This window comes from Mobula birostris, chromosome 1, assembly GCF_030028105.1.
Source record: "Mobula birostris isolate sMobBir1 chromosome 1, sMobBir1.hap1, whole genome shotgun sequence".
Taxonomy (NCBI): Eukaryota; Metazoa; Chordata; class Chondrichthyes; order Myliobatiformes; family Myliobatidae; genus Mobula; species Mobula birostris.
The window spans coordinates 210,870,354-210,897,713 of NC_092370.1; the positions used below are offsets into that span (position 1 = coordinate 210,870,354).

The window sequence follows — 27,360 nt, forward strand, 5'->3', positions numbered from 1 at the left end:
ATTGTTTTTTTTTATTGGTCTGGTTTTTAAAAGTTATACCCTGTTTATTCATTATTTCTCAGGAGCGTTTCACTCATGACATACAGCCACATTATATTTACTCCCCTCGAGAAATGACACGTTGGGTCAGAGGAATCTTTGAGGCTTTGAGACCACTGGAAACACTTGCAGTTGAGGGCTTGATTAGAATCTGGGCTCATGAGGCTTTGCGGTTGTTCCAAGACAGGTTTGTGTCTTTGATGAAAATCACTATTTTTATGCTAATATGTATGAATGTGACATTCATGTTGCATTATTTTTACTTTAAGACTTGTGGAGGATGAGGAAAGACATTGGACAGATGAGAACATTGACGTGGTGGCTCTCAAGCATTTCCCTAATGTTGACAAAGAAAAAGCTTTGACTAGACCTATTTTGTATAGTAACTGGCTGTCAAAGGTAAGAAATTGAGTCATAAACGTTTTTAAGTAATTACCAGTTGGTGATGATGCTGTACTTGTTAAACAATTCTTTAGTTTGACTTCCTTCATATTATGGTTTTAGATTTTATTTGTGTTTATGTTTACCTTTCCTCACTCCTCTTCACCCTCCTCCCACTACATCCATCTTATTTAAGTTATCTGCAGGTTTGAATTTTTTACAAGTAATCAAATCAATCTTCTAAAACACCCATGAGATCCTCAGACGCCCATCAGATTTCTTACTGTATTGCTGGAGTAAGAGAACCCTATTTACTAATCTCCTTTTTGGGAAAAGAAAAATCATTTAAAACTTTGATGTAAAATTTTCCTGAAGCTGCAACATGGGTACGAATTGACACAAATATAGTTTTTACCTTGTACTTGAAAATTAAAATTAAAATTTTATGTTTTTAAGTGATAGCAGTAATATTTGTGTCACATACCAACAATGACTTGCTCCCAGTAGAGAGCCTTACCACTGTGCTGTTCAATGATGTTCATCAGTGAGCCCTTAAAATCCTAGATCTGGGGGAATGGCCTTTGACCATGAAGTGAAAAGGACTATCCACCTAATACTCTGAAAGAAAAGGTGAGGGACTGGGTTTCCTGCAGTGAATATCACCTGGTCACCTGATATCCCAAAGTCTTTCTGCCATGTACAAGACATAAACATGAGCGTGATGGAATTCTTCCCATTTGCCTGGATGAATGCTCAACACCTCCCAGGTCAAGGAAGCCCATTTAATTGACACTATATTCATTATACTGATTATTGATTTCATCTATTACCGCGCACTCTGACATCCCCAAAATTCATTGACGTTTCTTTTCTGAGCTATTTTGAGAGCACCTGTGTAATCCACAAAATCAAACCACCAGGGAAGGATCAGGTGTTTGGAAGCAGGACCCACTGTAGTAAAATCTACACACTGAAAAATGAATTAAAAAGCACCTAACATTTTATACCAGTTGTTACTGATTTCTTTCTCTAGATTCCAAATCAATTGATTTAAGATTGTTGTCAAATCCCAGTTCCTTTTCCCCAGCAGGATGCAACTTCTTTGAGAGCAAAACAATGCTTTCTTACTGCCCCTTTTCTGAGGTATACTTTGTTCCATTTTCCTTGTTTGACCAGATTTCACTTACTTATTTAACTTCGTTTCATAAAAGTTTCCAACTTTATTAATTCTTCTGGCATTAATTTCTGCCATTTTGTACAGCTGTATATTTTCTTTCTTTTCCTAACCTCAATGATGATCCAGTGTTCTTCCCTTTTCCTTTTACTGGTTTTAGCATTTCTCATTATTTGGGTAAGAGGACTTTGCCCCTTTTATTTAAGTCTTCACTATCAGTAAGGCATTCCTCTCTTTCGTAGTGGTTTGTAGGATCAATTGATTCCTCCTTATTCACTTTGTAGAATTGTTTGTTGATCAGTCCATTTCTTAAAATACTGCATACTTTTTTTAGGATTATATACCAGTGGATCAAGAAGAACTGAGAGATTATGTCAAAGCCAGGCTCAAAGTTTTCTATGAGGAAGAGTTGGATGTCCCCTTGGTACTTTTTAATGAAGTTTTGGATCATGTGCTGAGAATTGACAGGTATGAAATCACACTAGTCAATTCAATGATTAGTAAACTTGATGTGATAGTAATGTGTGTATATTAAAACTTTGTGTTTGTGAAAGTGCAAAGTTCAAATTTTGAAGCAATAGATATAACTCAGAATCACTAGAAAAGCGAATTAAAATTATTTGGATTATTCCATTTACATCTGCATCTATTAACATTTGGTCTGTGAATAAACTAGTCAATTAAAGAAAGGAATGTACTTTTTTGGGTGGTGGGTGGAAAGACTGTCTAGTAGTTAACTGGCTAGAAATGAAAGGCCATATTAGTAAGTTTAAACCGCAATTGATATACAAGACAATGCAAGGGAAATCCTATGAACCTAAATCTCACAAGAAACCTCTGTTTCATATGTGAAACACTGTTGATGGTAAATATCTGAATTGAAAGCAGAAAACTCGGGAAGTACTCAAGATATATTGCAATCTATACACATGAAGGTATTCAGTATCAGTCTCCTTTTTTAAGGGAATGATAAAGCATGAATCTGAACCATCCCTTAAGTGTTTGCTTTTACATCTCAACTAACAGAAGCATTAACTTAACTGGCCAATTCATCTTAGCAAGTTTTGCTTTCATGGCCCTTATTGTTGCTCTTATGTTCTGTCATAGCGTGCAGTTACTGTTAGGGGTCCATATACACTCCCACACCAGACCTATTGCTTTTATTAATTCTCACCTCCACCTGAACAACTGCTACGTTCAAGTTTACTGAACTCATTAAAAAAAGCACATGGAAATCTGGAGAATGGCAAACAATACTGTAGGTGTGACATGCCACCTGTCCTGGCATCCTTGATTTACTTATCAACTACTCAATTATTGTATACAGTTCTTTTTTCTATATTTTTATTATTATCTCATTCATTCTGTACTATTTTGCACCTTAAGTAGTCAAAGTGTATTTACTGCTTATTAAAAGCACCAGAAGTTCTCACCTTTACTGAGAATTCAGAAACAGATCTGTCAGAAAAGAAATTCATGAACAATTCACCAATCCAGCTCTTCAACTTGCACAAGTGTCACACTTCAAAATTTGTACCTTTGTTGTTGCTGCAAGAGATGAAGTCTTGTGTCTTCTGAACCCTTGAAGTGGGAGTGGAACCAGTCTCACAATACTCCTACTATTTGTATCAGTAGCAGGTTTCTTAATGAATGTCTCAGAGAGCTGGTGATGTTTGAGAAGGTTGCAGAGCTGGGGGGCTGAACCAGCTGAAAGTGTATCCATTGGTGGATCAGTGGGTGCACAGATGTTTGAAGCTGAAATGGAAAAGCACCCACAAGTCAATTGGTATAGGCACTTAAGTATAAAGTCATAAAAGGAATGGAAAATGATTTAATGAAGTAAATCAGAGGCCCTGACATAGTAAAAACAAGAAGAAAGCTGTTTCAAAAGTGAATAGGACAAATTGATGTGAAATTGTGGGAAACTCAGCATCAGATTGGCTTGATTTAGTGGCTTTCCAAATTAGGGTCAGCATTACTAAACAGTCCAAGTGCACCTGTCATCTTGAACACCTCCCATTCCATCTGTGGGAGATCTTGCAGTTCCCATATTGACTACATGTCAGCTCAGAACTCACAAAAATAGAATGGAAGCAAGTGATCTTCAATCCCAAAGAGATTGCCTAAGAAGAAGGTTGGCTGGGATGGTTCTGTGAGTCGGTATTAAAATTGATTTTTGTTTAATTGTAAATAAATTACTTAAGACCGTAAGACACAGGAGCAGAATTAGGTCATTTGGCACATTGTACTGTTCCACCATTCAATCAAGGCTGATCCTTTTTCTTCCCCTCCTCGGCCCCACTCCCCAGCCTTCTCCCCGTAACTTTTGATGCCATGGCCAATGAAGAGTTTATCAATCTCTGCCTTGAATACATCCAACAATTGGCTCCACAACTGCCTGTGGTGACAAATTCCTCAAATTCACCTCCCTCTGGCTAAAAGAAATTTCTCTGCATCGTTGTTTTAAATGCACACCCCTGTATCCTGAGGCTTTGTCCTCTTGCCCTAGACTCCCCCACATGTCAAACATCCTTTCCACATCTATTCTGTGCAGGCCTTTCAACATTCAAAAGGTTTCATTGAGATTTCCCTCCTCACCCCCCCCCCCACCCCCATTCTTCTTAATTCCAGCAAGTACAGGCCAAGAGCCATCAAACGTTCCTCATATGATTGCCCTTTCATTCCCGGAATCATCCTTGTGAACCTCTTCTGAACCCTCTCCAATACCAGCACATCCTTTCTTTGATGAGGAGTCCAAAACCAGTGCCTTATAAAGCCTCAGCATCACATTCTTGCTCTTGTATTCTAGATCTCTTGAAGTGAACGCTAACATTGCATTTGCCTTACTCACCACCAACTCAACCTGCAAGCTAATCTTCAGGGTGTTCTGTACAAGGATTCCCAAGTCCCTTTCCATCTCAGATTTTTGGATTTCCTCCCTGTTTAGAAAATAGTCTACACATTTATTTCTACTACCAAAGTGCATGACAATGAATTTTCCCACGTAGTGTTTCATTTGCCACTTTCTTGCCCATTCTCCTAATCTGTCTAAGTCCTTCTGCGACCTCCTTGTTTCCTCAACACTACCCGCCCCTCCACCAATCGTTGCATCATCTGCAAACTTGACAACAAAGCCATCTATTCCATCATCTAAATCACTGATATACAGTATAAAAAGAAGTGGTCCTAACACCGACCTTACGGAACACTGACAGCCAACCAGAAAAGGATCATGAGACATAAGAGCAGAGTTAGGCCATTCAGCCCAACCAGTCTGCTCCAGGTCATCCCGAATCCCAGTTAACCCCATACACTGCCCTCTCACCATATCCCTTGATGCCCCGACCAATCAGGACTCTATCAACTTCCAGTTTGAGTATACCCAAGGACCTGGCCTCCACTGCAGCTTGGCAAAGAATTCCACAGATTCACCACACTTAAGGTCGCTCCTCAATTTTGAGACCTTGCCCTCTAGTTCTGGATACCCCCACCAGAGGAAACTCCTCTCCACATCTGCCTTATATAGTCCTTTCAACGTTTAGTAAGTTTCAGTGAGATACCCGCTGCACATTCTTCTAAGTTCCAGTGAGTACAGGCCCAAAGCTGCCAAACACTCCTCATACATTAACCCCTTCATTTCCAGAATTATCCTTGTGAACCTTCTCTGGACACTCCAATGACCATACATCCTTTCTGGGATAAGGTGCCTAAAACTATTGACAGTACTCCAAGTGTGCCATGACTGGTGTCTTATAAAGCTTCAGCATTATCTTCTTGTTTCTTATATTCTATTCCCCTTGAAATAAATGCCAACATTGCATTTGCCTATTTTTTTTACCACACACTGAACCTGTGAATTAACCTTCTGGGAGTCTTGCTGGAGAACTCAGTCCCTTTTGCATCTCTGATATTGGAATTTTCTCCTCATTTAGATAGTCTGCACTACTGTTCCTTTTACCAAAAATGTATTATCCTTCATTTCCCAACACTGTATTCCATCTGCCACTTTTTTGCCCGTTCTTCCAATTTGTGCCTAAATCCTGCTGCAGTTACATTGCTTCCTCAACACTACCTACCCCTCCACCTAGCTTCATATCATCTGCAACCTTTGCCACAAAGGGATCAATTCCACTATCCAAATCATTGACAAACTGTGAAAAGTACTGACTCCTGAGGAACACCACTAGTCACTGGCAGCCAACCAGAAAAGGCCCCCTTTATTTCAGCCCCTGTCAGCCATTCTGCTATCCATGCCAGTATCTTTCCTGTAACACCATAGGATTTTATCTTGTTAAACAGCCTCATGTGAGGCACCTTATCAAGTGCCTTCTGAAAATCTAAGTAAATAACATTGACTGGCTCTCCTTTGTCCACCCTGCTTGTTACTTCCTTGAAGAATTCTAACAGATTTGTTTTATTCCCACCCATTGCCTTCTACCAATCAGCCAATGCTCTAACCATGCTAGTACAGTGGTGCTACAAAGTTTGTGAATCCTGTAGAATTTTCTCTGTATTTCTGCATAAATACGACCTAAACTGTGATCAGATCTTCATGCAAGTCCTAAAACTAGATGAAGAGAATCCAATTAAATAACAAAAAAAACAATACTTCTTCATTTATTTATTGAGAAAAATTATTCAATATTACATGTATTTGTTGGGAAATGTATGTGAACTTCTGGGGTAATGCCTTCTACAAAAGCTATTTAGAGTTGGGTGCTCCAATCAATGAAGTGAGATTGGAGGCATGGGTTGTGGAGGTGCAAAGGCACAAAGTCAGGTTACTGACGGAGTCTACTCTTCTCAAGAAAGATCTATTTATGTACACCATGCCTCTATCAAAACAATTTTCAGAGAACCTTAGAAGAAGCATTGTGGAGACGCGTGATGCTGGAAAAGGTTCCAAAAAGATTTCCAAAGGCTTGAGCGTTCATCAGTCCACAGTAGGAAAAATTGTGTAGAAATGATGGAAACTCATTACTGTTGCTACTGTCCCTAGGAGTGGGCATCCTGTAAAGATCATATCAAAGACGTAATGTGCAATGCTGTAGGAGGTGAAAAAGAACCCAAAGGTTACAGCAAACAACCTGCAGAAATCTCTAGAACTTGCTAAAGTCAATGTTCATGTGTCCACTATAAGAAAAACACTGAACAAGAATAGTGTTCATGGAATGACACCATGGAGGAAACTACTGCTGTCCATAAAAAAACATTGCTACATGTCTCTAGTTTGCAAAAGACCACCTGGGTATTCTACAACCCCTCTGGGACAATGTTCTGTGGGCAGATGAGAGAATAGTTGAGCATTTTGGCAGAAATGCATGTTGCTATGTTTGGAGAGAAAGGGCACTGCACTGCACACCAACACCAAAATCTCATTCCAACTGTGAAGCATGGTGGAATGGCCTAAAATTCCTCCAAACCAGTGTGCAGAACTGATCAATAGTTACCGGTAACATTTGTTTAAAGTTATTGCTGTACAAGGGGATCACACCATTTACTGAAAGCAACTTTTCTATTTCCCATTGTAATCTTGTCCACATCCCAGCTACTGTTTGGATATATCTGCCATCAGGGTCATTTTACCTTTGCAGTTTCTTAACTTGACCCACAAGGATTCAACATCTTCTGATCCTATGTCACATCTTTCTAATGATTTGATGCCATTCTTTACCAGCAGAGCCACGCTACCCCCCTCTGCCTACCTTCCTATCCCTCCGATACAATGTGTAAACTTGGACATTCAGCTCTCAACTACAACCATCCTGGACACATCTTCATACCCGACTATCTGCAGAAGTGCAACAAGATCATCCACCTTATTTGTTGTACTCTGTGCATTGAGATATAACACTTTGAATACTGTATTTGCTACTCATTTTGATTCTGTATCCCTAATGCATTGATACACACCCTGCTGGCTGCAATTTTGTCCTATCATCTGCCGGCCATTCCTTGACAGTCTGACTGCACACTATCTTTGCTTTTTTACCATCCATCCTATCCTGAGTCCCTTCACCCTGGTTCCCATCCTCCTGCCCAATTAGTTTAAACCCTCCCTAACAGCTCTAACAAATCTCTCCACATGAATATTGGTCCCCCTCTGATTCAGGTGCAATATTGGTCCTCCCCCAAAAGAGATCCCAATGATTCAGGAACCTGAACCCCTGCTCCCCTGCACCAGCTTCTCAGCCACGTGTTTATCTGCCAGGTCATCCTGTTTCTACTCTCACTAGCACGTGGCACAGGTAGCAATCCAGAAATTACTACCCTGGAGGTCCTGCTTCTCAGCTTTCTGCCTCGTTATCTAAATTCTCTCTTCAGAACCTCATTGCTTTTTCTTCCTATGTCATTGGTACCAATATGCTCTCCCGCCCTGTCCATAATGCTGTGGACACGATCGAAGATGTCCCTGACTCTGGCACCTGGGAGGTAACATACCATCCAGGTGTCCCATTTGCATCTACAGAATCTCATGTCTGTTTCTCTGACTGTTGAGACCCCTATCACTACTGCTCCCCTCTTCATCTTTCCCTTCTGTACCATAGACCTATGCTCAGCGCCAGTAACCCACTCTCCTTGGCATTCCACTGGGAGGTAAACCCCCACAGGGGGGGGCCATTTGGATACGATAAAGTGAGTTAATGTATATGGATTACACACAACCTTAAGGTATTCAGAATAAAAATAGATACCAAAAATGCAAATTTGCCATACTATTTGCTTCTGTTGCCACTCTCAGGGAAGTAAGGATATGCAACCAAAAATTCCTCTGTATTTTAATAATCCTAAGAATCCTGCCATTTTAGAATTCCCAATTTTATATTAATACTCCTGTTCAGTGGATTCTGTTTGTGATTTTTTTTCTTTATTAGTAAACTGTTAGATGGAATTTGGTGATCTACATCATGAAGTCCTCTAGTGTTCACAAGTTAGATTTTTATGATTTTGAAAGTTGTTCATCTAAATTACCTTTAAAATCGCCTTCATGTAATTAATATTTTTCAGGATATTCCGTCAACCACAAGGCCATTTGCTGCTCATAGGAGTTAGTGGTGCAGGAAAAACAACACTGTCTCGTTTTGTTGCCTGGATGAATGGTCTTAGCGTTTATCAGATTAAGGTTGGTGGTAGTAATTTATATTGTTTAGCAAACAAATTTATGAAATAGAAGGAACTTTATTCTAAATGTTCAATTTGCGAAATATTGATGTGCAGGTTCATAGGAAGTATACTGGTGAGGATTTTGATGAAGATCTGAGATCTGTGTTGCGGCGATCTGGCTGTAAAAATGAGAAAATTGCTTTCATTATGGATGAATCCAATGTACTAGATTCCAGCTTCTTGGAACGTATGAATACGTTGTTGGCCAATGGAGAGGTAAATATATAAAATGTTAAAACTAGAAATATGAACTTTTTTTGTAAACAAGTGACTTGTCAGCATGTTAAATATTAGTAATACTGTTGCGTAAGCACAATTAATTGTGTGTGTGTGTAATAATAACACTAATTTTTACAAAATGTCAATATTACTTTAATCTGGCCACTTAAAAATGAATTTTAAACCTGTGGATTCAAATAACTCCTCTCAAACTTGTTAATCCCGAGTTAATGCTTTATTCAACAAAAATCTAAACAACATGGGACTAAGTAAATCAAAATGAGGTAAACCATAAAATATTTAAAATTTTTCAATTTATGCTGAAGTATTTATATTATTACATTAATTTGTGATTTCCTGTTGAACAGGTGCCTGGTCTATTTGAAGGGGATGAATATGCCACCTTAATGACTCAATGCAAAGAAGGTGCTCAAAAGGAAGGTTTAATGCTTGACACTCACGAAGAACTGTACAAGTGGTTTACAGGCCAGGTTATCCGTAATTTGCATGTTGTATTTACTATGAATCCATCATCTGAAGGGTTGAAAGATCGAGCTGCAACCTCTCCAGCTCTTTTCAACAGGTGAACACAATTTTATTTGTATGATCTAATTATCAATTCCAGCTGTTTTTTTTAATGTATACAGTTTGTAAATTTTCTGTGAAGGAGGCATTCAGTGGGGATTTTGAACGTGGCTCAATAAAGAATGGTTGGAATGTCAAACTCACTACTGCAGAAAGTGGTTGAGATGGATAGTTCGGATGTATTTTGGGGAAGGCTACGTAAGCATATGAAAGGGAAGGGAATAGCAAAGGAAACCGATTTCACCTTTTAAATCTAGAGGTATGGCATTACTGGAGAAAAGCATTGCTGAGTTTAAGAAATCAGCTCTGATCTAGGTGTATAGCAGAGCAGCCAGGAAGACCCAAATGACCACCACCTATTTCTTGCATTCTGAGGAAGGACGGAAAGATGGTCTGAGGCACTGACTTCATCGACAGATGGAACTATATAGACTGTTACTGTGTCTTCTATCTAATGCAGATCTACAACACATTCTAGCTGTTTGAGCATTTGAGCTGTTAGCTCAAGATATGATCATCCAGAGCTCATAAAATAATGTTAACATAACCTAGTACTGAACACTCCTACTGACCGTTTTCTAGAAATATACCTAGTTTTCTTCCTCCTTTCCAACCCCTCCCAGTGTTACCTCTTACTGTGAAGCTCTAAAGCAAGCCTTAAGAGTATGTGTTATCTTTCACTTCTATTAAAAAGTACTATTTCAAAGTACACGTATGTCACCATAAACAACCCTGAGGTTCATTTTCGTGCTGGCTTACACAGTAGATCCAAGAAACAGAATAGGTTCAATGAACAACTGCACCCTCTAGGATAGACAAACAACCAATGTGCAAAGGACAACAAACTGCAAATAGAAAAGAGGAAAAAATTAATATTAAATAAGCAATAAATATCGAGAACCTGGGATGAAGAGTCCTTGAAAGTGAGTCCCATAGGTTGTGTGAACAGTTCAGTGATGGGGTGAGTGAAGTTATCCCCTCTGTTTCAAAGCCCTGATAGCTGAGGGGTAATATTTGTTCCAGAACCTGGTGGTGTGGGTCCTGAGGCTCCTCTACCACCTTCCTGATGGCAACAGCGAGAAGAAAGCAGGATCTAGATTGTGGGGTCCCTGATGATGGATGTTGCTTTCCTACAACAGTGTTCTGTGTTGCATGGTGGGGAGAGCTTTACCTGTGATGGGCTGGGCTAGTCCACTACTTTTTGTAGGTTTTTCACTTCAAGGGCATTGGTGTTTACGTACTAGGCTGTGATGCAGGCAGTCAATATATTTTCCACCACACATAATGTATATAGAAGTTTGTCATAGTTTTAGATTTGCAAATAATATACACATAACTACTAACCTTGCTTTAAATGGCCTCACATAGCTATTTGATGTGCAATTGATTAAGCTTAGTTAATAGATATGGAAGTGAAGTCATCACCAATATAACAAAGCACACTGATCCCAACTATTATTTGTCATAAAATAAAATGGGGCACAATGCATTTAGTTTGCTCCTGCTGCAGTACACAAAGATAACTGAAACAGCTTTGTTCCTGTGCCCAGATTGGCAGCATCCACCAGAGGGTTGTCATGAATTTTACAACTGCAGCTAAATGTTTATGCCTTGGTAGAGATTTGCTGTTTGTGTATTTTCCTTGTGACTTAAAATTTATTCTGAACAAAAAAGGTTTTTGAGGAAGTTGTTGATGAGATTTTTTTCTTCAAACCTGTTATTAACCTAATTTTCCCCTTTGCCCCAAAGATGTGTGTTGAATTGGTTCGGAGACTGGTCCACTGAAGCTTTGTATCAAGTTGGCAAAGAGTTCACCAGCAAAATGGACCTTGAGAAACCGAACTATGTTGTCCCTGATTACATGCCAATTGCTTATGATAAACTTCCTCAACCACCATCACATCGCGAGGCTATTGTCAACAGTTGTGTTTTTGTTCACTTAACATTACATCAGGTGAGCAATTATAGATGTAGTTTGGAATTAGTTGGTACTCTTTTCAGTATTCTTGATCAGGAAAATCTGCATGCCAGTATTATTCAAATATACACACACCTGCTAACCTTGCTTAAATGGCCTCACAAAGCTATAATGGCTTTTGGTTTGCATGGCTCAAAATCAGTTTAGAAACACAAGATTCTGCAGATGCTGGAATCTTGAGCAACACATACAAAATACTGGAGAAACTCAGCAAGTCAGGCTGCGGTATTGAGTAAACAGTAGACATTTCAGGCAATGACCCTGCACCTGTACTGGAAAGGAAAGGGGTAAAAGCCTGAATAAGAAGGAGTGCAAGCTGCCAGGTGATGAGTGAGGGGGAAGGTGAGTGGGTTGGGAAGGGTGGATGAAGTTGAGAGCTGGCAGGAGATCAATAGAAGAGATAAGGGCTAAAGAAGAAGGAAATTGATAGAGAACAGTGGACCATGGAAAAAAGTGAAGGGAGGAGGGGAACCAGAGGGAGGTGATGGGCTGGTGAAATGAGCAGGTAATCAGAATGGAGATCGAGAATGACAGAACAGATAAGTGAACAGAAATAACTAGAAGTTGGAGAAATCAATCTTCATTTTATCAGGTTGGAGGCTACCAAGACAATATTAGGTGTTGTTCCTCCAACCTAAGTTTGGCTTCATTATGGGAGTACAGAGGAGGCCAGAGACAGATAATGTCAGAATGGGCAGGGAAGTCAAATTGAAATGGGTAGCCACTGAGAGGTCTTGCCTTTTGTGATGAATAGAGTGAAGGTGCTCAACAAAGTTGCCCCCAGCAATCTGCATTGGGTCTTAACGATATAGATGAGGCCGCACTATGAACACCAGATAAAATAGATGGCCCTGACAGATTTGCAAGTGAAGTGTTGTGTCCTCCTCTGCTGTATTTGTTCTCAGGATCAGGCTTTCCATTCTAGAGCATATGAGATGCCCTCTTTTTTTTTCCCCAAGGAGCAGGGTTTCCCCTTCCACCAACATCAAAGCTGTCCTCACCCATTTCTCCTCCATTCCCCACCAATTTGCCCTCACTCCATTCTCTCACTGTCATAACTACCACCCACAAGCCTCTGTATCCAGCACATTATTCTCCGCAACTTCTGCCATCTCCAACAGAATCGTACCACTAAGTACATCTTTCCACACACACACACACGCACCCGTCACCATTACCACCCGCTACCACCACCACTTGTAGGGCCATAAGCAGCCCTTCAAGCTGAAATAACACATCACCACAAGTCTGTCAGAGTCATCTATTGCAACTGGTACTACTGGTGCAGATTCCTACCACAGATCGGGGTCCACTTTTTTGAGTACCCTCACTCATTCCACTACAAAAGGCAGAATCTTCTGGTGGCTACTAATTTCAGTTTCACAGACATGTCCGTCCTTATCTACTGCCACGATAAACCCGAACGCAAGCAATCCTCCCCCCCCCCCCCATTTAACCTAGCCTAATCAGGGGACAATTTACAATGACCAATTAACTTACTAACTGCTATGTCTTTGGACTGGGGGAGGAAACCGGAGCACCCAGAGAAGACCCGCACATTCCACGGGGGTGGGGGGTGGTGGATGTACAGGTTCCTTGCAGGTGATGTTGGAATTGAACTCAGAATTTTGACACACTGAGCTGTAACAGCGTCGTGTTAAACGATACAGTACCATAAATTTTCATTTCAAATTGAATTTGAAATGCTTGCAGTTGAATGCTTGCAAACACTTTGGCCTTATTTTTACACCAGTGTTGAGTTTTGTCATCATAGACAATGGGGATCTTTGTGGTGTTTCCTCATTAGATGGTTGTTATTGGTTACAATTAGAAGTGGAAGGTTTGCATAGCCATTTGATCTTGTCTTGGTTGAGGAACTGTTTTGTTGTCTTGCTATTTCTATGTAACTTGCATGCAGTCCTTTGTTGTAGTTTATTGTCACCACTCCTGATATGCCTTTCCACATTGGATCATTGTTAGTTTCCTGCCTTAATGATGATAGCTGAATAAGGGAATTATCGGGCCATGGATATTACATGTTATGATGAGATATCTAATGATCTACAGTTCCCCTTAGATATTAAGTTTTGATCTTTCAGATTTGTTTTCAATTTTCGAATCTTCCACTAATTCACAGAATGGTTACCATATAGAAGGAGAACATTTGACCCATCAAGTCCAAAATGGCTTTGTAGCAAAGTAATAGTGAGGGACATTTCTTTCTCCAAATGAGGAAGCAAATCAGACCTTGTTTAAAAGGCAGCACACCCAATAATGTCAGAATCCCTCCAGGTAATGGAATGCAAACCTGGATTGTTACCGTTCTCAAGATTCCACAAAGGTGCTTAAGCCCACATCCCTGACTGATGTAAGAGAGCTGACAACTTGGTCACAGAGTCGATACAAAGTGACGTCATTTGTACTTGCTGTAACAATGGACTTTGTTTACAGAGGCCTAAATGGTAGTCAATCCGGACCATATTCATATGGAAGATGCATTTGTGACAGGTAGATTGACAGACAATAAAGTCCCATATGGTGGTTCTCATTTCATTTGCCATAAATGGAGCTTTATCCTTCAGAGGCTGGTTGGTCAAGGCTGTATAGAGCTACTTCTAAAGGTGATAGATGTTGGAGTCTCCCAGACAGAGTATATTCTATGTTTTCACCTCCTGCCATGTTGAAATTAGAATTTGTGCTAGTCAATTATTTGTCTTGGTGGTTTAATTACTAGTCTAGTATACAATCACTGTGCTACCAAGTTTTAAATTTCCAAGATGGACTGAAGTTGCTTGTTTATTTTGCAGCATTTCTGCACTTTATTTGTAAAGTTGATTAAGCATTTGTGGGAATTTACAGTAAACGTCAAGTCTTAGATTGCAAGGTTGAAAAGCCGTAATTCAGAAAAAATGTCATTTCCTTTCTTATTAGGCAAATACTCGATTGGCCAAACGTGGGGGCAGGATAATGGCCATCACACCTCGTCATTACCTGGACTTCATCAATCACTATGCCAATATGTTCAATGAAAAGCGAAGTGAACTAGAAGAGCAGCAGATGCACTTAAATGTTGGCCTGCGAAAGATTAAGGAAACTGTAGATCAGGTACAGTACAACTATAGTTTGAGGAACTGGGATTTGTGAACCTCACCAGACTTCTACCATATGTTTGCTTTTTGTGGTTGTTTCTCGCCAAATCTTTGAAATTCTGCACTAACCGCTCTGTTTTCTTGATTGAAAGTTTTGTTTAAGATCACATTTCCCGATTTTAAAGGCACTGTTCAGCTATAGTTATGGTAGCAATGACATTATCTGTAAGTAGAAATTATGTTTTTGCTGTACTGTGTTTATGAATGGACAGTAGTACTTTTTGATCTCATAAATCTTTCCTGGCTTTTTCTCCTTGCCTTGCATCCATTTTTGTTTAGGTATTATTTATCTGTTTATCCCAATTGTCTCTTAATGTCTAAAATTATTTTGTTTATATCACCTATGCTACCTGTCATCTATTAACAGATGGCGAAGGGTTCACTGCTCCTAATTCTCCAGTGAGATTGTTTTGGCATAATATAAAGCTTTTGCACGTTAGGTTTAATGAGAAATGCTTCTAATCCCTTTCCCTAATAGTTGATTGCCTTCTATTTGTATTTTAAGTAACTTCGTAAGCTGGGTACGGTTTACCTTTGTTGTATCTAAGATATTTACATTGATCTAAAGTCTTAGTGCCTTGTGAAGTCATACTTTATTTGCAGTTTGAAGTGGAAACTCTCAGTTGCTGTAAATTCAGTAGGAGGTTCTTCCTTTTTCTTCTCCAAACCTTCCTTTTGGATATTATAACTGCTTGGCCAAGAATCTGTTTTTTTAAGCAACCAATTTTATTTTTCCTTTAATGATGCATCCAAGAATGATTTAAAAATTGTCCTGATTGAATATAATCCTTTAAAAAGCTGGAAGCCTAAATACCAATTAGGCTGCTTCTGGTAGGAGGATAATCTTAATAGACTTTTTTTCATATTCAGTTAGTTTGTTTTTTTTAATCCTTTCACTGTAGGTTGAAGAATTACGCAGAGATCTCAGAATTAAAAGCCAAGAATTAGAAGTTAAAAATGCAGCAGCCAATGATAAACTGAAGAAAATGGTGAAGGACCAACAAGAAGCTGAAAAGAAAAAGGTAGCTTAACAAAAGAAGAACGCTGAATCAGGGAATCTGAATGCTGAATCAAAAGGAGAATCAAGGTTTCAACTGGGGAAGTGGTCTCATACATCTTTTGTTTTTTTTTTGATAGGTGATGAGTCAAGAAATTCAGGAGCAGCTGCACAAACAGCAAGAAATTATTGCTGACAAGCAGATGAAAGTAAAGGAAGATTTGGATATGGTAGAGCCTGCTGTCATTGAGGCTCAGAATGGTTAGACTTGTTTTGAATTGCGTTTTGAAGAAACAATATGAAAATGAAATAATGTACTAATTGCTGCCTGTATATCAGATTGTTTATCTTTTTACCCTTGTAACTATAATCCTGTTAATTTTCTTCCTTTTTAAGCAACTGATTGGTCTTTTCTATGTGGTATTAATCTTTCAATTTTCTGTCCCTCCTAACTTTCATTTCTTTCACTTTATTTGCACTCTGGCGCATCTTGCTGATCTGATTAGCTGTAAAATCGATCAAGAAGCAGCACTTGGTTGAGGTTCGTTCAATGGCTAATCCGCCAGGTGCAGTGAAGCTTGCACTCGAATCAATCTGTCTGCTCCTGGGTGAAAGTACAACTGACTGGAAACAGATCCGATCGATCATAATGAGAGAAAACTTCATTCCGACCATTGTAAATTTTTCAGCTGACGAAATCAGGTGAATAATGGGGTGCATGCAGCTGCTGGAGGAAGATGGAAATTGTACAGAATACCAGCCAATATACTAGAGTTAAGGAGTCATTAAAGCAATGGATTATTTACAGAAGTAGCATTTTATTTAGTATTTATGAACCCAAAATTTTGTTTGGGTGATATTATGTATTGCTGGTATTCACATATAAATTTCCTCCTAACACCCAGCAACGGCCACACACCCTCATCCATTTGCATGTTCATTTAAAGCCCATTTCTTTTCGCCCCCTCTATTAGCTGTAAGCTCTATAAAGAAGCAGCATCTTGTTGAAGTGAGAGCCATGGCCAATCCACCCGCTGCAGTAAAACTCGCATTAGAATCAATCTGTCTCTTGCTGGGTGAGGAGACAAATGACTGGAAAAAGATCAGACAAGTTATTATCAGAGATAATTTCATCAGCAGCATAGTCAACTTTAATACTGAGGAATTAAGGTACTCATTACTTTTATTTTAAAAGTCACATCTTTCTTGCATTTTGATTGTGTTGCGGCACTTCATTACTATGCATCATATAATCTATGTGACTGGCAGTTTTCTATTTATTAAAGCGTATTTGTATTGAATTTCCGCTCTTAAAATTGCAAGTGAGCAATTGTATTAATACTCATCTTTTACTCAACAGTGATGTTATCCGTGAGAAGATGAAGAAAAACTACATGTCCAATCCAAGCTACAACTATGAAATTGTCAACAGAGCATCTTTGGCTTGTGGTCCAATGGTAAAATGGGCTATTGCACAGGTAAGTAACTGAGGAAAAAATATCTGGAGAGAAAAAAATGTTTTAACCTTTCGGTATCAGTTGAAAGAGCATCAAATTAACTTCGAGCATATTTGTTTTTGTTGCCATTTATTTCTATTTCCTGTAAAATTTCTTAAGACTAGTTTTACCCCTTTCAGTAGCAGTCGCATTGGATAAATTAATTTCACATTATTTCATTTGTAGCTTAATTATGCTGATATGTTAAAACGAGTCGAACCTTTACGCAATGAACTACAGAAGCTAGAAGATGATGCAAAAGAGAACCAGCAGAAGGCTGATGAAGTAGAGCAAATGATCCGTGATCTGGAAACCAGTATTGCACGTTACAAAGAAGAGTATGCTGTTCTGATATCTGAAGCCCAAGCCATTAAGGCAGATCTTGCAGCTGTAGAAGCAAAGGTGAGTAGGATTATGTACATTGTTTTATAATGGAACTTTTAATTATTATACAGAAGTCTTTCTATGAAGGGTAAAGAGTGATAGGGAGCTCCTTCTGGCTCAGTTAGATGAAATCATTTTGTATTGTAATTGTAAAACCTTCTTTCAGGTAAACCGAAGTACTGCCCTGTTGAAGAGTTTGTCAGCTGAACGAGACCGCTGGGAAAAGACCAGTGAAACTTTTAAGAACCAAATGGCCACCATTGCTGGAGACTGCTTACTGTCAGCTGCCTTTATTGCATATGCAGGATACTTCGATCAGCAAATGCGCCAAAATCTGTTTACTACTTGGGCGCATCATCTGCAACAAGCAAGCATTCTGGTAAGCATCCATTTTTAACTTTAAGATCATTGAGTAGATCAAATCAAAATAAATCTATCCTAGACAAAACTTACTGGGATTGTTAGGACGTCCTTCTCATTGGTATGCTGAAGAGAGCTGCTGAGTACAGGCAATTTGATAATTTGTTGTGTTATTGTGGAGATTTTTTTTTCCAGATTCCCTCTCATTCTTCTCATTTCCAGAGAGTTCCAATCTCCTTAGTTCATTGTAATAAATGTATGTTCTACATTATGATATCTTGGTGAATCTTGTGCATCTTCTCCATTGCTTTTACATTGTATTAAAATAGCCACTAGACCTGCTCAATGTACTCAAAAATGTAGGAAAAGCATAATTTGATACAAGAAATTTCACCTTTTTTTCTTCTTTCAATTTATATCATCATCATTAGAGAACCTATACCATTTGGATTCTTTGAACTTAATTCAAGTAACCTTATTTCTGATTTTTGTCTCATTTTTAGTCATACAATCTGTTTGAGAAACTGCAGATTAGTTTACTCTTGACCTGTTGACTACAGATCAGTTTACTCTTGTGAAGGCTAACTGCAGCAGAAATTATTTAGGCACACTGAATTTGTATTGGTTGGAATATTGCACAGTGCCAAATCCAGTAAGACCTGCACTCCCAACTCAAACCTCTCCCCATTTAGAGCTTGGATGCTGAATGAGCTTATTTTGCTTTAACAGAATGTGGCATAGAATATTGCTTTGAGAATGAGTAGGTCAGAATACAAATTAACCACATGTGAGGTACAAAGAATGAATTGCATATTCCCCTCATAGTTTCTGATTGACCTTTTTGTTTTCCATTCAGAACTACTTGGGCAAATTCATGCTACAAGTAGGTCTCCATATATTAATCAGTCTTTTAACTTTAGTTCCGAACAGACATCGCAAGAACAGAGTATTTATCCAATGCTGATGAACGTCTGCGCTGGCAAGCAAACTCTCTACCTGCAGATGACTTGTGCACTGAAAATGCCATCATGCTGAAACGTTTCAATAGGTATTTATCTAAAATAAATTTATACAGTTTAATTTGGAAGAATAATGAGGCAGAGATTAAACAAAGACTTATGCACAATTCCACTGCCTGTACCATTGTATTTGCATAACGTGCATCTTTTTTTAATTAATTGAAATTGTTTTGGATATATGTCATTAGATTGTACATCCTTGTTCCTAGTGTAGCCGTGGAAACTTTCTTCCTGGGCTATATTTTTGGTGTAATGCACCCTGGAGAGATTTGTGCACTTAATCACCAAGAATTTGGATGTATGCAGTAAAATGGAGATTCACATATTTATTCTTCTTGTCACTTTAAAAATCTTTAAGATTCTTGTGTTGTTCTGTTAGTTTCAGCAATTAAGAATTATTGTAAGTAACAGAAACATTAAACTTCTGCCACTTTCTATTCTGGTTCGTTTGAACAGAGGAAATTAGATCATTATAATAAATTAAGTTCTGTCCAGTTCTGTGAAAAAGTATTTTAAAATTACAAACTGCAGGGTGTAATTTTATACTGGCTTTTATAATTATACTAGAATTCAGTGGATCCAAATAAAGTACAGCCGTATGTTGGCAAAATGAAATATTCGGTCATCTAGATATTTCTGTATACTAAACTTGTGATCTTTTGAAAGGGTATAACTAGCGCACACTTCATGAGGTGCCTTGAAGCCATAGAAAATTGGAATTGAAAATCTTGAAATCAAAATAAATTTCTTATCAAAGTACATATATGCCACTATATACACCTTCAGTTTCATTTTCTTGTGAGCATTCGTAATAGATACAAAGAATCATTGAAAACTACACAAACAACCAATGAGCATAAGAAGAGAAACTGTAATTACAAAAAATAAAATAAAATAAACAATGTTGAGAACGTGAGTCCTTGAAAGTGACTCCATGGGTTTTGGCATAGTTCAGTGTGAAGGAGTGAAGTTATCTGACCTGGTTTAGGAGGCTGACATTTAAGGGGTAATAACTGTTCCTGCCTATATTCTGGAGAAGATAGAAAATAGCTGCTTAATAGGTTCCTGGGTTATTGTCACTTTTGTAGTCTTGCTAAATACTAATTAATGCCTGATGTGTAATGAGGTGAATAGGCTATTTCTGCTTACTGTTAACTCTTTCCAATATTTGGTGTTCTTAATTTCAGTTTGGTATTAATTGCCTACGCATCTTATCATAAGAAACAATTCCTTAACCTAGTTCTGAACATTAACTAAGACAACAGAAGAATAGTGAGAGGAAAACAGGGAGAACTTGGAGACAGATTGATGTGATCAAATAGAAAATTTGCTTGTAGATTCCTCATAATGAAATGTAGATTTGATTTTTAGTTTTGCATTAATTGAAGTTTCAATTAATGGTCCAACCCTGAATGTGGGCCAGAGATGTTAATAAAACAAAATCACACAGTTTATTTTGGTTTCTTCCATTTCCATTCTTTTATACTTTGGATGAGTCTGCAATATATTTGTATAAATCAAATCAAAAATCTTTCCTGGCACTGGCTGGCTATATTTCTCTTAATTTATCATGTACTCAATCACACCTTTTAATTAAATTCTTCATGATTGGGTCCACGTAATGTATTTTCTTCACTGGTTCTTCAGGAAAACCCAGTAGTTCAGCTCGTGTTATTTTTGGGAGCACTGGTTTGCATATTGAAGGAACCAATACTGGCATCCAGAGCTTCATTGTAAAAGTTCATACACAGTATGTTGCCATGTTTTAATGAATTAAATCTAGTTTTTTTATTACCACTTCCTAAAACACTAATCTTTTGAAAAGGTACCCATTAATTATTGATCCATCTGGTCAAGCCACGGAGTTCATCATGAATGAATATAAAGAACGCAAAATTACTAGGACTAGCTTCTTGGATGATGCTTTCAGAAAGAATCTTGAGAGTGCATTAAGATTTGGTAACCCATTACTTGTTCAGGTAAGTGGTGGAAGTTCATTTTCTGGCACCTATTTGCCTTCACTAGCTTCTGTTTACTTAGTATCTCTTGTTTTATTTCTAGGATGTTGAAAGTTATGATCCAATATTGAACCCTGTGCTGAATCGTGAGGTTCGCAGAACTGGGGGTAGAGTACTCATTACTCTTGGTGACCAAGATATTGACCTGTCACCGTCATTTGTTATTTTCCTGTCTACTCGAGACCCAACAGTAAGTCACTGAAATTTATGTATATATATTTCTCCATTCCTGGATAAATGCAGTAACATGAGTGTTGATGTCAACTAATGCTTTGACTCATAAGAAACAGAAATGATTTATTAACAAGATGCTGGTTTACTTATAGTTACTCTGAAGTATGCTAAAAGTTTCAAAGTTCAGTTTTCAGAAATTTCAAATTTGATTTTAGAACTGTTTTCAATTTTGCTGAAATGGCTAATTTTAATCCAGGGCTAAATTAACGACACAAATATTTGTATGGGTGCTTTTGGTGAAGGAGCAGGTAGTTTGTGACTCCTTTTGAAATATGGAAGTAATAGTGGCAATGGATCTAGTGCCTCTAGCAATTGAAATAACTGCAGAACAATTTGCATAGCAATCCAAAGGTTTCAAAGACATTGGGTTCAGATATCAGCTACAAATTCACCCTTTGAATGAAAGCAATAACATTATTGAAGAGGAAAAAGATGCATTTAAGAAACTTCAGAGATTTGATCATAGATAGTGTTTTGAAATGGGTTGAAGTAGAAATGATCATCGTTCATTTTCACACATAAAATGGTGGAAGAACTCAGCAGGCGAGGCAGCATGTATGGGAAAGAGTAAACAGTCAACGTTTCGGGCTGAGTCCTGCTGAAGGGTGTCAGCCCAAAACGTCGACTGTACTCTTTTCCATAGAATCTGCCTGTCCTGCTGAGTTCCAGCATCTGCAGATTTTGGCTTGTTTGTGATCATTTACTTTCTCTCTTGTAGGTTGAATTTCCACCAGATCTCTGTTCCCGTGTCACATTTGTTAACTTCACAGTGACTCGAAGCAGCTTACAAAGCCAGTGTCTGAATGAAGTGCTGAAGGCTGAGAGACCAGATGTGGATGAGAAACGTTCAGACCTCTTGAAATTGCAAGGTAAGTTTTTCAGTGTCTACTCATCTACTGGACTAATTTATATGCAGACATAATGTGATAATTCAAAGCTCAAAGTAAATTTATTATCAAAGTACATACATGTCACCATATGCTACCCTGAGATTTGTTTTCTTGCGGGCATGCACAGAAAATACAAAGAAACAGTAGATTCAATGAGAAACCACACAAAAAGCAAGAATGGATAAGCAACCAATGTACTAAAGCTTCTGTTCCTCCTTCCTTATGGCGGCAGCAAGAAGAGAGTATGTCCTGGATTGTGGGTCTCCTCGATGATGAATACTACTTTCCTGCGACTTTACTGTAAATGTGCTCAGTGGTGGAGAGGGCTTAACCCATTAAAGACAAGGCCATATCCACTAGTTTCTATTGGATTTTCCAGTCAAGGGCATTGGTGTTTCCATACCAGGTTGTGATCTAACCAGTCAGTATACTCTCCACCACACATCTTCTGAAGTTTCTCAAAGTTGTAGATGACATTCCAAATCTAAGGAAACATTTTTTTTTAAAAAAAAGTAGAGGCACTGCCATGCTTTCTTTGTAATGGCACCTGCGTTCTGGAGCCAGGACAGATCCTCTGAAATGATAACGCCGAGAAATTTAAAGTTGCTGATTCTGTTCCCCTCTCCCCTCCCGAAGTCAATAATCAGCTCCTTGTCTTGATGACACTGAGTGAGAGCTTCTTGTTGTGGCACCACTCAGCCACATTTTCTGACTCTCTCCTATATGCTGATTTGTCACCACCTTTGATTTGGCCAGCAACAGTGGTGTCATCAGTAAAATTGAATGTGGCATCGGAGCTGTGCTTAGCCTCACAGTCATAAGTATAAAGCAAGTATATCAAGGGGATAAGCACTCAGCTTTGTGGTGCACCTGTGCTGATGATGATTATAGAGGAAATGTTGCTGCCAATCTGACCTGACTGATCTGCAAGTGAGGGAGTCAAGGATCCAATTACACAAGGAAATACTGAGGCCTAGGTCTTAAAGTTTATGGATCAGTTTTGAGGGGGATGATAGTGTTGAATGCAGATCATCCTGATGTATGCATCTTCACTGTCCAGATGTTCCAGGCTTGAGGAAGAGCCAATGAAATGGCATCTGCTGTTGACCTGTTGTGACGGTTGGCAAATTGGAGCAAATCCAAGTCATTTCTCAGGCAGGAGCTGATACATTTTATCACCAACCTCTCAAAGCACTTCATCACAGTGGATGTATTTGAGGCAGGTTACCGCATTCTTCTTGGCCACCAGTATATCTGAAGCAGGTAGTTACCTCAGAATGCCAAAGAAGTTAAAGATTTCATTGAACACCTATGTCAAGATGCTTTTCATCAACTATAGCTCAGTATTTAACACCATCATTCCCACAATTCTGGTAGAAAAGTTACAGGACCTGGGCTGTACTCTCACTATACCCATGACTGTGTGGCTAGGCATATCTCATATCATCTATAAATTTGCAGATGATAACAACCATTGATGGTAGAATCTCAGATGGAGACGGGAGTACGTACAGGAATGAGATAGGCCAACTAGTGGAGTGGTGTCGCAGCAACATCCTTGCATTCAATGTCAGTAAGACAAAAGAGCTGATTGTGAGCTTCAGGAAGGGTAAGATGAAAGAACACATACCAATCCTCAGAGGGATCAGAAGTGGAGAGAGTGAACAGTTTCAGGTTCCTGAGTGTTAAGATCTCTGAGGACCTAACTTGGTCCCAACATAACGATGCAGTTATAAAGAAGGCAAGACAGTGACTATACTTCATTTAGGAGTTTGAAGAGATTTGGTATGTCAACAAAAACACTCAAAAAATTCCATAGATGTATCATGGAGAGCATTCTGACAGGCTGCATTAATCTGGAATGGGGGTGGGGGGCTACTGCACAGAACTGAAAGAAACTGCAGAGGGTTGTAAGATTCGTCGGCTCCATCTTGGGTACTAGCCTACAAAGTACGTATGACATCTTCAAGGAGTGGTGTCTCAGAAAGGCAGCGTCCATTGTTAAGGACCTCCAGTACCCAGGGCATGCCTTTTTCTCATTGTTACCATCAGGTAGGAGGTACAGAAGCCTGAAGGCACACACTCAGCAATTCAGGAACAGCTTCTTCCCCTCTGCCATGCGATTTCTAATGAACACTAATCACTTTTTTAATATATATTTCCGTTTTTGGATGATTTTTAATCTGTTCATTATAGGTATACTGTAATTGATTTCTTATTTTTTCTTCTATATTATATATTGCATTGAGCTGCTTCTGCTAAGTTAACAAGTTTCATGCCATGTGCCGGTGATAATAAACCTGATTCTGATTCCGAACACTCTATAGTTGATCAGCAGAGGTTTTCAGTATTGAGTCAGGCATCCTGTCTGGGCCAGGTTAATTCTGTGGGTTTAACCTCCTGCAGGATGCTTTTACGTCGGCCTCAGAGACTGAAATCACAGGGTCATTGAGGCCTGTGGAAGTTTTTGAAGGTGCTTCAATGTTTTATCAGTCAAAGCGAACATAAAAGGCATTGAGCTCATCTGGAAGCAAAGCCCTATTGTTACCTATGTTGATTGGTTTTATTTTGTAGAAGGTGAAGCATTCAAGTCCTGGCACAGCTGTCTGAGCTCCTTCTGTGATACAACATTGGTCCAGACTTAGCATTTTGCATGTGAAATAGCTTTCCAGAGGCCATACGGGTGTCTTATGTTTTACTTGGTCGTCAGACCTGAGCACCAATGATCTGGCGCTCAGCACATTGCAGATTTCTTTGTATATCCAGGACTCCTGGTTGGGGAAGTCTGTAAATGACTGACATTATAAAAGTCAGTGGCAGCCATGGCTTATTTGTTCAGATTCTCTGATAAATCCTTGAATATTGCCCGGTCCACTGACTTGAAGCATTCACTTAGCTGATCTTCTGCCTCTCATGACCACTCTTCATTGTCCTTACTTCTGGAGCCTTGTTCTTTAGCCACTGCTTGTATGCAAGTGGGAGGACAGCCTGATGATCAGATTTCCCGAAATGCAGTCTAGGGATGGAACGGTAGGCATTTCTTATGATAGAGTAGCAGTCGTCAGACATGTTGCGATTCTGGTGCTACAGGTGATATGTTGATAATTGGGAGAAATTTCTTCAAGCAAGCTTGATTGAAGTCCGCAGCAATGATTTGAAAGGTGTTCAGGGTAGCCTGTTTTTGTTTGTTAATTACTGTACTTAATACATCGAGTGCTTGCTTAGCATCTGCCTTTTGGCGGCATGGTAGCTTAGTGGTTAGCCCAACACTTGACAGTACAGGTGACCCGGCAGTTTGTGCATTCCCCCCATGACCGCATGGGTTTTCTCCAGGTGCTCCTGTTTCTTCCCACAGTCCAAAGACGTACCAGTTAATTGGTCTTCATAAATTGTTCCATGATTAGGCTAGGATTAAAATGGGGAGGGTTGCTGGACAGCGCTGCTTGAATGGCCAGAAGGACCTGTTCTGCGCTGTGTCTCAATAAATAAATAAACTGTGGTCAGGATCATGGAGGAGAACTGTCTCAGTAAGAAGAACAGATGGCATTTAATCATTAGATGTTCCAGGTCAGGGGAGCAAGAGTGCAACAAGACCACTACATCAGAGCACCACAAAGAGATTATCATGAAGCACAGACTTTCACTTTTACCCTCTTTGAATCTGCAGTTTGGTCCAGCTGGTGGCTCAAAAAAAATCTTCAAGTCTGATCACCATATCTGGCTTGTCTAGGGTGAGCCATGTCTCCGTGGAACATAGAACACAGCAATTCCTCATTTCCCTCTGATACAGCAATCTTGCTCTTAGGTCCTCTATTTTGTTCTCCAGTGACATTTGCTAATGTGATACTGGGTAGAGGAAGTTTTATACCCCACCATTTTAGTCTGGTTTGGAGTCTTCCATTTCTTCCTTCCTCTCTTCCAGCCATGGTGATGTACCTTCATCCGCATGAAGGTGCCATACCTGCATTTAGTAAGTTATATTTGAAGTTCTTTCTAATAGATGACAAGAAATGTACTTGTTGGAACTATCGTGGGAAACTTCGACCTTCAGGGAAAAGATAGCGTGTCATTGTATGAATAGCATTCTGCCTTTTAAGATTTGTGTTTTTCTTATTTATGTTTTTTTGTCATTTTTGACTTCAAATTGGAGCTTCATGTACTTTGTCACTTTGAAATAAAGAGTTCCAGTTTTTGCTGATCATCTTATTTTTGATAGGTGAATTCCAGCTTCGCTTGCGCCAGTTAGAGAAGTCTTTACTACAGGCATTGAATGAAGTTAAAGGTCGTATTTTGGATGATGACACAATCATCACTACACTGGAGAATCTGAAAAAAGAGGCAGCAGAAGTAACCAGAAAGGTTGAAGAAACAGATATCGTAATGGCAGAGGTGGACGCTGTCTCCCAACAATACCTGCCACTTTCTACAGCATGCAGTAGCATCTATTTTACCATGGAAGCAATAAACCAGGTAGGTTTGATTAAATATATCATTATACATTAATGAAATTAACAAGTGATTTTGTGTGTCAAGTTGATACTTGGGGATATAAACTTATTTTTCCTGATAGACCAATTATTTAAAAAAGAACCTAGGACCTAACGTGATACTGGGTAGAATGAAATTAGGAGAGCCAGAAGGGGCCATGAGGAGGCAGGAATAAAGAAAACCCCAAGGCATTCTACAAGTATGTGAAGAGCAAGAGAATAAGACATGAGAGAATAAGACCAATCAAGTGTGACAGTGGAAAAGTGTGTATGGAACTGGAGGAAATAGTAGAGGTACTTAATGAATACTTTGCTTCAGTATTCACTATGGAAAAGGATCTTGGCTATTAGAGATGATTTACAGCGGATTGAAAAGCTTGGGCATATAGACATTAAGAAAGAGGTTGTGCTGGAGCTTTTGGAAAGCATCAAGTTGGATGAGTCTCCGGGACCAGACAGGATGTACTCCAGGCTACTCTGGGAGGCGAGGGATGAGAATGTTAAGCCTCTGGCAATGATCTTTGCATCATCAATGGGAAAGATAGAGGTTCCAGTGGATTGGGGGTTGCAGATGATGTTTCTTTATTCAAGAAAGGGAGTAAAGATAGCCCTGGAAATTATAGACCAGTAAGTCTTCAGTGGTTGGTAAGTTGGTGGAGAAGATCCTGAGAGGCAGGATTTATGAACGTTTGGAGAGGCATAATATGATTAGCAGTAGTCAGCATGGCTTTGTCAAAGGCAGGTCATGCCTTATGAGCTTGATTGAATTTTTTGAGGATGTGACTA

At 39.1% G+C, this 27,360-nt stretch overlaps 1 protein-coding gene and 1 long non-coding RNA gene across 3 annotated transcripts in view; one reads left to right on the forward strand and one right to left on the reverse strand.

Annotated features, from left to right (window-relative positions):
• The window catches only part of dync1h1 (dynein, cytoplasmic 1, heavy chain 1), a 108,158-nt gene that overhangs the window by 55,545 nt on the left and 25,253 nt on the right, over positions 1 to 27,360 (forward strand). The window contains exons 42-60 of one of the 2 annotated variants that reach the window (XM_072270640.1): positions 63 to 226; positions 309 to 438; positions 1,929 to 2,062; positions 8,603 to 8,717; positions 8,813 to 8,974; positions 9,346 to 9,560; positions 11,312 to 11,516; positions 14,472 to 14,645; positions 15,592 to 15,711; positions 15,827 to 15,947; positions 16,193 to 16,388; positions 17,047 to 17,164; positions 17,369 to 17,584; positions 17,733 to 17,945; positions 18,847 to 18,974; positions 20,771 to 20,924; positions 21,007 to 21,153; positions 21,916 to 22,066; positions 26,304 to 26,557. In XM_072270640.1, coding sequence (XP_072126741.1) covers positions 63 to 226; positions 309 to 438; positions 1,929 to 2,062; positions 8,603 to 8,717; positions 8,813 to 8,974; positions 9,346 to 9,560; positions 11,312 to 11,516; positions 14,472 to 14,645; positions 15,592 to 15,711; positions 15,827 to 15,947; positions 16,193 to 16,388; positions 17,047 to 17,164; positions 17,369 to 17,584; positions 17,733 to 17,945; positions 18,847 to 18,974; positions 20,771 to 20,924; positions 21,007 to 21,153; positions 21,916 to 22,066; positions 26,304 to 26,557 — 3,117 coding nt within the window. Of the gene's footprint in view, positions 1 to 62; positions 227 to 308; positions 439 to 1,928; positions 2,063 to 8,602; positions 8,718 to 8,812; positions 8,975 to 9,345; positions 9,561 to 11,311; positions 11,517 to 14,471; positions 14,646 to 15,591; positions 15,712 to 15,826; positions 15,948 to 16,192; positions 16,389 to 16,660; positions 16,857 to 17,046; positions 17,165 to 17,368; positions 17,585 to 17,732; positions 17,946 to 18,846; positions 18,975 to 20,770; positions 20,925 to 21,006; positions 21,154 to 21,915; positions 22,067 to 26,303; positions 26,558 to 27,360 lie in introns of both variants that reach the window. The other variant, XM_072270635.1, reaches the window with a different exon arrangement.
• The window catches only part of LOC140204184 (uncharacterized), an 85,851-nt gene that overhangs the window by 19,483 nt on the left and 39,008 nt on the right, over positions 1 to 27,360 (reverse strand). Inside the window, exon 2 of the long non-coding RNA XR_011887552.1 lies at positions 3,132 to 3,349. This is a non-coding gene — a long non-coding RNA (uncharacterized lncRNA). The remainder of the gene's footprint in view (positions 1 to 3,131; positions 3,350 to 27,360) is intronic.